Below are 11,287 nucleotides of genomic sequence, written 5' to 3' on the forward strand. Positions count from 1 at the left end.
TTTACCTGCAATAAATTGGCTATACTTCTGCAATACACAAAATATCTTAACAATTTTTTTTATACAATTCCTAATATTATTTAATTATAAAAATATAAAATGATTTTTAAGCAGTGAATGGTTATGAGGGTACATAGGAGTATTGTTGTTGGCACTCCGTCGCTTACGACATCGAGGGTTCCAGTTGGTCCGATCAACGGAACAGCCTGCTCGTGAAATTAACGTGCAAGTGGCTGAGCACTCCACAAACACGTGTACCCTTAACGTAGTTCTCAGGGATATTCAATGTGACACAGTGTGACAAGGCTGACCCTTTGAATTACAGGCACAACAGAAACAGGAAGTAAGAGTGAGAGAAAGTTGTGGTGAAAGAGTACAGCAGGGTTCGCCACCATCCCCTGACGGAGCCTCGTGGAGCTTTAGGTGTTTTCGCTCAATAAACACTCACAACGCCTGGTCTGGGAATCGAAACCGCAATCCTATGACTGAGAGTCTGCTACCCTAACCACTGGGCCATTGCGCATCCACACATAGGAGTAATATAGGAATCAAAGGAGTCTATAGGTAAAAAATGGTTGAGAAAGACTGTAGTAGAACATGTAGTTTTAAATGTATTTTTATATTAATGTGGGGTACTAATTTTATTGTGTAAAACTTGTAATCCTTCACAAAACTCTTTAATATTTATATTCTTTTACAACTCTGCAACAAGTGTCACCAGTCTTGGTGTCTGTTCATAAAAATATTCACTCTATCCGACAGTGACTAATTTAAGTTGATGATGACAGAAAGTTGATGATGATGAAATTGAGATAGACAAAGAAATCAAGACTGACAATAATGAAATTGAGGTTGACATTGACAAAGTTAAGGTTGATAATATATCAAATTTGAAGGGAAAACCATGTTGATCAGTTTGAATTTCAGAGTTGTTCCCTTGTTTTTAACTATCATTAGCATTAACATTAAAGTATTTTTTCCTCATTACAGATGTAATTTTGATTAAAAATTTGGGATGACTCATTATATGAACTATTTTAGTTCCCACTTAACCATATGTTCTCCATGTAGAAGGGATCCCAGAGAAATCCCATATTTTGGAGAATTTTTTAATTATTAAATCAGTGAATGTTTTTTTCTTTAAAAACCTATATATTCCTGTAGTTATTCTAAGTTATGGTAAGTATGAGTTAGACCAGGGGTTTTCAAACTGTGGTCCGCGGACCACAGGGGGTCCGCAAAGACAAGACTGGGGGTCCATGGACAGCAAATACTTTTTATGGGCAATTTGATTTTATATATGTTTTTTAATCGAAATCTTTTAATTGACAATAAACCTATTTGTTAAATACTGTTAAATAAATAAATGTAAAAATATATGTTATTTTAAGCAAATATTTATGTATAAATTTCATAAGCGTTTATAAGGGGTTAAAGCCTGAAATATAAAGGGGTCCGCAAGTCAAAAAGTTTGAAAACCCCTGAGTTAGACTATGATTAGCTGAACAGATCTCATAAGATAGAAATATATAGGCGGCGAGCTGGCAGAAACGTTAGCATGCCGGGCGAAATGCTTAACGGTATTTTGTCTGCCGCTATGTTCTGAGTTCAAATTCTGCGGAGGTTAACTTAGCCTTTCATTCTTTCGGGGTCGATTAAATAAGTACCAGTTATGCACTGGGGTCATTATAATCGACTTAATCCGTTTGTCTGTCCTTGTTTGTCTGTCCTTGTTTGTCCCCTCTATGTTTAGCCCCTTGTGGGCAATAAGGAAATAAGAAATATACCCAGAGTTGCCACCATACATTCCTATTATATACCACTTTTTTAATTGTTAGTCAGTTTCATATTGCAGTTTTTCCTCTAGCCATTGGTATGAATTATCATTAATGCTAATGATTTCTGTTTTTATGACATTGGAGAGCTGCCTTGGCAGTGTAATTTTTATTGATTAAACATTTAGTTCTCAATTGTTCTTCCTATAGATGGTATCCTTTGGGAATTTTTTACTGTTAATGTAAAACAACTTCTATCAACTTATACTGACATAACTAACATGAAAAAAAAAAGAATATATTTAACTCATTAGTATTTAAACCAGCCATGTCAGGCCCATTTTAGGCCCAAATAGTCTACTTGAAACCTGTCAGATTTGCTTTCTCTCATCTACCCTCTAATGTCATTCTAAAAATAAACAATTACATCTCAAAATCTTGGAGCTACAAAATAATGAATGATTAATTTGAAACAATGTGAATAAATAAGCTTTACATTTGAGAGACTAATCTCAATACTAAACAGTTAAAGAAAAAACAGCATGTTACTGTAACAAGGTCTAACTTATACAGCTCCTGCCGCCACCTGCACAACACTGTCTCATCAGCATGAAACATATCTACCTCAAAGTAGATTTAGCTTTTTCGTGTTCACTGCATTAAACAGGTGAGCACTGACTTAATTATTGCTTTTTATGTAGGTGACATTTTTGAGTAATTTATTCTCTTAAATATGTTGATTTTCTACATCAACTTGTGTATATTTACTTAATGATTTTCAGATTACTACTTTGGAATACATGCTGAGGTATAATAATAAGGTTCACTTAGGTATAATGTTCAGAGTTGTCTTCCATACTTATTAAGGATAATTAAAATATGAACCATTGACTTATATTTCTACCTCACTGGATAACTATTTCATATGAACTTCTTAATGCTCACTACATTAAATATATCATCACCAACTTAATTAACTTATTATTATTAACCTCATTATTTCCAAGAATTAACTCTGTACTAAGTTGAACAATATCAATAAGCTACACAGGAAAATAACTCTGATACTTTGGCAAAGTATTTGCCTGCCTCTGCCCTGGTTATCCCCAGAAGAAAACCTCTATTTGATCATACGACCTGCAAGAAATAACAACTAAATCTCATTCATATTACACCTTATTGCCTTAAAAAGGAAGGACTAAATGGATAATGTAGTTCTTTATCAGGGAATCATAAATAGACCCCTGCCCCCAAAGGTCAATGGGACTATGTGGCATGGAGGGTATCGATCAAATTCTGAATTTCAGCCACATGATATCAGGTTCAGTCTCACTGAACAGCAAATGCTTTCTACTATGGCCTCAAGCCAACCAAAACCTTGTAAGTGGATCTGGTGGTTGGAAATTGAGGACTGTTGTGTGTGTGTGACAAGAGAAGATGACAAGGGGTTGAGATTTCTGGTTGTTTGCTGTACTTGAGAAGATATGTCAAGTAAAGTAAAACTGTAGCCATCCATGCATGCAGGAATGTCCTCTACATCCCTCTCTCAACAGAGAGATCCTAGTCTTGCAGGCTTGTGGGTGCTGGTGTCACATAAAAGCACCTGTACCAGTGCCACATAAAAGTGCCCATGTTTGTGCCACATGAAAGTGCCTGTACTGGTGTGGCATAAAAGTGCCAGTGCTGGTTTGCATGTTTAAAGTAACCAGTATACTCTGTAAAATGGTTGGCATTAGGAAGGGCAACCAGCCATAGAAACGATGCCAAAACATACAAAGTCTGGGTAGTTCTCCAGCAGGCCAGCTCCTGTCAAACTGTCCAACCCATACCAGCATGGAGAATGGACTTTAAATGATGATGATGGTATGTGTGTGTGTGTGTGTGTGTGTAGTGTACATCTGTGATTATTTGTATGAAATTGCTGTGGACTGTGTTGTTAGTTGCTCTTGTCAACAAATCGTCCAATATTTTTGTTCCTTCAATCTTCATAGAATAAGGGATCTCTTACTTGAAAAACAGGTAAGGGTAGCACCGGGAAGGGCACCTGCCTGTAAAATGATGCCTCAAGTAATATATTCATCCAACCCATGCAAGTATAGAAAAATTAATGCAAAACCAACAAAAAATAATCATATATAATCTGTTCTTTTATGGTCTGGGAAATGTACCAAAGTTAGAAATGACTTCCCTCGTCGTGAAGACATAGACAAATTTCATAATTTCCTCTCTTTAAACTCCATTATAACCATAATATTTTACCAAGTGTACCCCTATTCTAGATATTCTGCCTTATAAATTTGACAGAATGGTCATGGCTGGAATGCCTCTGGTCATGGGTGCATTCAATTAAGACTGACGTGGAAGGACAATCGGGCCCCCGTGTCTGGGAGTGGGTATCCATTACAGCCTCTACTACAGTTGGCCATTGGATGTGGTCAGCAATCATGAGGGACATGGTAAACTTGTTGGTCAGAGCCAACTCAACCCACCCTGGGTGAATCCACTTCCAAAAAAATTCAAGGTAATATTCAGAAAGTCCCACAGACCACATTTTGCTCATGACTGCTCAACATGATAGTTTGTACTTACTAGAAACATCAACCTAATCTCCCTTAAATCACAACCTATCATCTTGGAGAAAAGAACTGACACTGAATAGTGTAGTCGTACTAATATTAAAATGGGATAAGGTGGTAAGCTGGCAGAATCGTTAGTATGCCGGGCAAAATGCTTAGCAGCATTTCGTCCGTCTTTATGTTGTGAGTTCAAATTCCACCGAGGTCAACTTTCCCTTTCATCCTTTTGGGGTTGATGAAATAAGTACTAGTTGAGGATTAGAGTTGGTGTAATCGACTTACCTCTTCCCCGAACTTGCTGGCCTTGTGCCAAACTTTGAAACCAATTTTAGAACGGGATGGTCAAGACTGAAATGCAGTGGGTCATACATAGGTCTATTCAGTGAGGTTTGACATGGGCCAAAACAACAACTACTGCATTCATAGCTTTCAAAAACAGATCTGATGATGAAAAAACAAAAAAGTAAAATGCCCAGACTAACATATTCCATTCCCATATAATAATAAACCACTGTAGTTTGGAGTACAAAGTATGGTCCTCCATCAGAAGACATGGTATCTCTACAATTAAGCATTATCTACGAATCACATCTTGTCATTTAAATTATTAAGATGCATTATAAGGGCTGCTTGATCATGATTGACCTGGGGATTTATCAGGAGCAACACTAATAAGAAAAAATATTGATTTCTTGTTTTTGTTTTCTATTGATTTCTTCCTATCAGCAGTACATATATTTTTGAACATTACTACATGAAAATGAAATATATTAGCCCAGACAACTGGCACAAGGCCATAGATTTGTAAAGGAGGTATATAGTTGAGCAATTCTCAAAGTAATAAACATCAGTCCCATCCCAACCCATCCCCGAGAATATTAGTAAAATTATTTTACACCCCAACCTTTATTAATGCGAACATAAAATAGACTATGCATACATATAAATCTCTTTTATTTGTTGGACAGATCTTAAAAGTTGGAAACCATATTACTTGTATTAAAGAATGATATGCCTGTCCTCTTTTTCCATTCTCATAGCCCCTATACACGTCCTGCTCTCTCAATGAGAAACATTGATACAGTAGTCTGAATTGATTCTCAGTGTATGTACAGTGACAAATGCCAAAACTAAATGTTGTAAAGTGTTTAGTTTGTAAAATACTGACAAAAGAAACAGGGAAGGTCATTAAGGAAGTCGTTATCATTTTGCTGGCAAGACAAATAAGCAGATCCCACTATTTTAAAAAGGGAACAATGAACAATATGGTCTAAGATGCATTATACCTGCAGCAGTGTATAACATTTGAAAATGTTCTGACAGTAAGAAGGATTTTAAAATTATTCACCAAATCTCCCTCAAATCACTTGCTGTGATTTGAAATGATACTTTGGATAGTCCAGAACATATGTGTGACAAAAAAAAATTATACTATCATAACAAAATTGCCATTGATCATCTATCTAGGTGAGACTAATTAACAGGAAAAGCCAACAAGGAAACTTCCAGAATATGGTTGTTTGATCTACATGGGATAAACTTGAAGTTAAACAACAGCAGTCACAGGAAAAAAAAAAAAAATTAAACACAACCTGCAGTGGATCTAGTTCGTTTCATTCACAAAATTTGCATTTTTTAAAAGGAAGTAAAAAATCTGAAAATCAGTTATATTGAAGCAGTTTTCCACACTTATTCCTGAACTTGTGGAGAAAAAATTTCCCAATAAAGTTCGATATTTAAAACTTGAAAAAACTGTATATTTTTAGCCAATAGTGAGACAGAAGTTTTCTGCATTGTAGTGTTGTCAACTTAGTGGTATCAACTTTAAGGTTGTACCCTGTGAAATTTATAGCTTAGCATCTGTGAAACCGTTGAAACTCTGTTTATGTCCATCATGTGTTACACTGATTCTGTTCCAGAATTACATTAAGGCCACATATATCTATGGAATACTTGGCCAAATTACACTATAATTAGATCCTGGACCTGTAATTAAAAGGCCTAGCCATGTCACACTGGGTTGTATTGATTCTACTTATGGTTTATGTTGTGGGTACATGTGTGCTCTGGTATACTCAGCCAGTTATATGTTAATATAATATGTAACCATAAGACTACAAGCTGACAGAATCATTAACACACTGGGCAAAATGCTTTACATTCTGAGTTTAAATTCCACCTAGGTTGACTTTGCCTTTTATCTTTTGAGGATTGATAAAATAAGTACCAGTTGAATGTGTAACCAGTAAAGTTGATCATACAACTGGAATGATCATCCTAGAAACAAATGAAGATCCAGTTCCTTTAGTTTTTGTTTACTTATACACATCAGCAAAAGATCTAATGGGGTAATCACTGTGAGGTTGTTCAATTTGCTAGAAATAACAGCCAAATCTCCCTCGCACTTTGCTCTAATATTTTTAAAATGAAGGACATATTAAATAATGTTGTTGTACATCTTCATTGAAAATACAGAATGGTTCATTCTGGCTTGACCTGGCATTCTGACAGGCATTTGTTGCAAACATTGCGAGTGTATCACTAGTACAAATTTCCATGAACCACTTTCTTACTCATGTTGTGCCTAGATTTACAGCACCTCTTATTTTAGGGATAACACCCTTTGCTTGCAAATAATTTACTGCATCACTTCTGTTTTGAAAATCTTCCAAGTGGTACATTTAAATGGTTTGAACATGGATGCGACTATTTGAAGCAACAGAAAAACTTCACGAAATATATGTAAAATATAAATGAAAAATGTATGAAAAACATGTAAAATATTAAGACAATTGACAAAAAATATCTACATTAAAATTCCAATTGATAAATATAAATTTTTATTAGAACAAAACACGTGGGTGAAGTGAATCTCATGGTGTGAAGAATCAACACAACACAACATGCAGGTGAAGTGAAACACTACACAATGTGTGGTTGTCATGGTGGTAACAAGCTGTTAATGCTTCACTGTCTGTTGATTGGCTAAAATTACCCAGATTTCCCAACTTTAATTCCAAATAACATCAGATTCTTTAATTTGCAAGATAAAGTAATTCAGAACTGCATCAATACACCAAAATTTTAAACAGTCTGAGCAAAATTAAAGGGGGCTAATTTTGTGAATGATCCGATGCAGTGAATGATAGTCAGGAAATTCCAACTATCTCAAGAACAAAATAAATTTTATGTTTGGTAAATTTAAAAACATTTTTTCTTTTATTTCACCAACTTCTAAAGAGGCTCGATCTGCTAGAGATAACAGCCTATTTTTCATCAAATCACACACCATTAGCTTTAAAGAGCATTTTATTAGCACTTACTTCTTCTAAATAGTTTTCATACCACTGGATCATTTATCCAAATGGCAAATTATATTATATGGTTAAAAGGCAAAAATAAATCTTCAGTGAAATTGTAATTTTTCAGCCATAACTGCCATAGTCTTGATTTTATGGTCATCCATTAAATCTTTTCATTAACTGCACTTTCACAATTTCTTCCTTCTTAAATTTGGTTAGGTTATCATGCTTGTTTGTCTTTTAAGAATATTTCATTTTTGTACTGGCTGGGTGCCAAGATTACATCATGTCGGCTCATTTTTATTCAAAATTAGAAGTACACAAAAACAAGTACAAAAACACACGAAATCAATAATTTGGACTATTCCATACATTTAAGCTATATGGATGTCTATATTTGTATATATGTGACTTTTGGATATATATGGTTATATAAAGGAAATACATAAATTATAAAAACCCCGATTGACTGGAATATTCAGAAAAACACACTGGCTCGACTGTTACATATTTTCCAGTTTGAATTTTAAAAAATAAGTATAATATGCAGAAGGAGAAGGAAGGGCACTTATCAGAATCAACCCATGAAAAGGACATTATGTCATTCCTTCTTTGTTGACTCAAGGTAGCATGCTAGGTAGGTATTAATAACTTTTCTGGCGTCCTATGCCAGAGCCACAATGAAGTCCAAAGTCCAGTGGAGCAGGTAGAGATGTATCATATACCATCAAAGGTTTGCTACCTCTAATCGTCTCAGACCCCCTTGCTATCTCAAAAGACCAAGGTATCTCAAAACGACCTACAAGTGTCCTTTAGATTATGGATCCTATATTGGCCTACATTGTCACATGCAAATCCACAGAAGTTAAATCTAGTGGACAATCTTCTTTGGCTTTTATAGTCTTTTCCAGCACATCTCCCTCATTATCATCCGGGGCAATGCCTTTTCCATTTTGTCTGCTGGTGCCATGAGATGTTTTTTATATTGTGAGAGGCAAGATTCTCTGATAGAATAGTGGGTCACAACAAAATGTGGATAGCTTATACATAATAGACTATCCTTTTATAGTCCAAAATTACCATTTGTTTCATGGCTGGACAACCACATGCGAAAATTGCTACTGTCGACCCAAACAAGTTACTGGACATTGCTCTTTAAACACCGAGAAGATTGCACAGTTGTTGATTTGGTACAAGCTCTCAAACTAGATGTTAATTGTATTGAATGGTGCACAAAATGCCAATTAATTCACAACAGTTGTGCATGCGAACGGCATGGAGAGCCTGTCCGACAAAGTTCACATAAGGAACATTGAACAGTTACCTCTTTTGTTTTTACTGATGACATGTGGCCTACATTACATGTTCGGAGGTATTAAATACGGAACGAAAAAGGGCTACTTCAAATTATCCATTCCTAATAGAAGTGATGAAACTTGACAGCTACTATTAACTGAAAGACTTGATGCCCCTGGCTTTTCTATCATATTTCAGATGGTTGACATTCATCTAAAAAAAAAAACACGTTAGAGTTTTTGCATGTATGTGTGAAATGAAGTAAAAGTATAATATTTAGGCATTCTTTTGCCAATATCAAAACAAAAATATCTTTTTCCTACCTCTTAAAATCAATGGATATAAATAATCCCAGATTGCAAAATAAATTTGCAATTTTTGGAGCCGAAATGAGTTTCATTTGTGTGTGTATGTGTGTGGAGAGAGAGAGAGAGAGTGGGTGACAAGGTTTACCCAAACTTTGAATGATGATGATGATATATAATGATATATGTAACTATGATATATTGTTACACCATTCTCTCTCTCTCTCCCCACACAAAAATGAAACTCATTTCGTCGCCAAAAATTGTAAATCTATTTTGCAATCTGGGATTATTTATATCCAGTGATTTTAAGAGGTAAGAAAAAGATATTTTTGTTTTTATATTGGCAAAAGAATGCCTTAATATTATACTTTTACTTTGTTTCACACATACATGCAAAAACTCTAACGTGTTTATTTTAGATGAATTTATTGTTCGTTATCTCTCCACACTAACTTCTGCATTTTCACTTATTCATTTCAAACTTCTTTGAATTTTCAATCTAATGTAATCCACGCTCTTTCAAAAACGTATTTCTGCAAAATGTTACCTAAAATTATGGGTAAAAAAAGAAATAGCAAAAAATATTTGAAAATGGGGTTGGGGGTGAAATTTCCGAGGGTTCCACCCCCGCCCCACCCCGTTTTCAGGACCCCAAAATGGGTTTTGTAGTATATTAGGCCACCAGAATTCATCCTAAAGCTAAAACCAGTACAAACGCACGAACAATGTCATAAATAACAGTGACAAACGAAATATATACCGCCAATAGTTGTTGTTGACAAACAACGGCAGTAATTTTATTGAAGGGAAAAGATCCCAAAATAGGCAATTTCGAAAAAGCTAAAACAAAACGAAAATACTTCTACAAACAAAATAAACTGAAAATTTTTTTTAAATAACTAATAACTGAATTGATTAAACTATATACACGTGTATCTCAAATGTGAATATATCAGAAATAACAGTGACAAAGTAAATTTACACCGCCAGAACGTCTTGTTGACAAACCACAGCAGTAATTGCTTTCACCTCAATAGAGGTCATTGATTGGTTGAAATTACAGAAATACGACAACTTTAACACGAAATAACTTCGAAAATAAAGGATTTTCTTAAAAACGCCAAGAGTAAATTATGTTTTAAATGACACATTCTACCAGTATATGAAATTTGAAAGTGTTTAGTTACAAAAAAATTATTTTTTCTATGTGCTGGCCAAAAGGAAAAGATCCCACACAGTTAATTGACACGTAGTTTATTCCATGCTTCGACAATTTGGAGTGTGAAAAAATGTTTCCGAAAGACATAGGTGCTACGGTGTTTTTTTAGATTTTTAAGCATGTCGACTGGACGAGTAGTAGAGATATTATATTTCAAAAAATAGCCAATGTTTGTGCTTAATCTTGTGGGATTCTATTAAGTCAACTGCTAAACGTCAAAACTCATTTTTTTGTTCACACCTGATTTACAAGAAAATATCGAATAATTACGCTTATTTTACTTCAAATAAATAAATGAAATATTCTGGTATTACATATGAAAAATCTGAAATAATTTATATTGTTTTACCTCATAAAACAACTTTGTAGAACTAACAATTAACTGCAAAGTACCGCGATTTATCGGTCAACTACATTTTCCATTCTGTGACGTTCGAGACGTTTGGTAGGGTCGGACCACTGACGCGTCATTCCTGTCTCCACGGCAGCTCGCCTAGAAGAGGTAATTGGTGAAGCTCGTGAGGACGCTCGCTTGTTCCAGCGCACCAGCCTCGCCATCATCCGCGGCTTCGCTACAAGCGTGCCTCAATAGTCATTAGAGAGGTTTCCCAGCGCCCCGTAATTTTCAATCTAAGGTGGTGAATTTCTTTTTTTTTTTTTCTTCCTTCTTCTCACTCATTAATATATATAAAAAGAAAATACCCTGTCGACAAGGTCATAGGGCAGCCGCAAAAACAAAGTTCGTATGTCAATACCATTTCTTGAGTGCTGCCAACGATGCTGAGGTGTGTTGTACAATATATAGTTATTC

General features: G+C 35.1%; 1 protein-coding gene across 1 annotated transcript in view; it reads right to left on the reverse strand.

The window, feature by feature from the left end:
- The window catches only part of LOC106879401 (ciliary microtubule inner protein 6), a 50,510-nt gene extending 39,550 nt beyond the window's left edge, over positions 1-10,960 (reverse strand). Inside the window, exon 1 of the mRNA XM_089360582.1 lies at positions 10,826-10,960. Coding sequence (XP_089216708.1) covers positions 10,826-10,830 — 5 coding nt within the window. The 5' untranslated portion in view covers positions 10,831-10,960. The remainder of the gene's footprint in view (positions 1-10,825) is intronic.
- Between the last annotated feature and the right edge of the window lie 327 nt (positions 10,961-11,287).

This window comes from Octopus bimaculoides, chromosome 11 (assembly GCF_046866305.1).
Source record: "Octopus bimaculoides isolate indiv1 chromosome 11, ASM4686630v1, whole genome shotgun sequence".
Taxonomy (NCBI): Eukaryota; Metazoa; Mollusca; class Cephalopoda; order Octopoda; family Octopodidae; genus Octopus; species Octopus bimaculoides.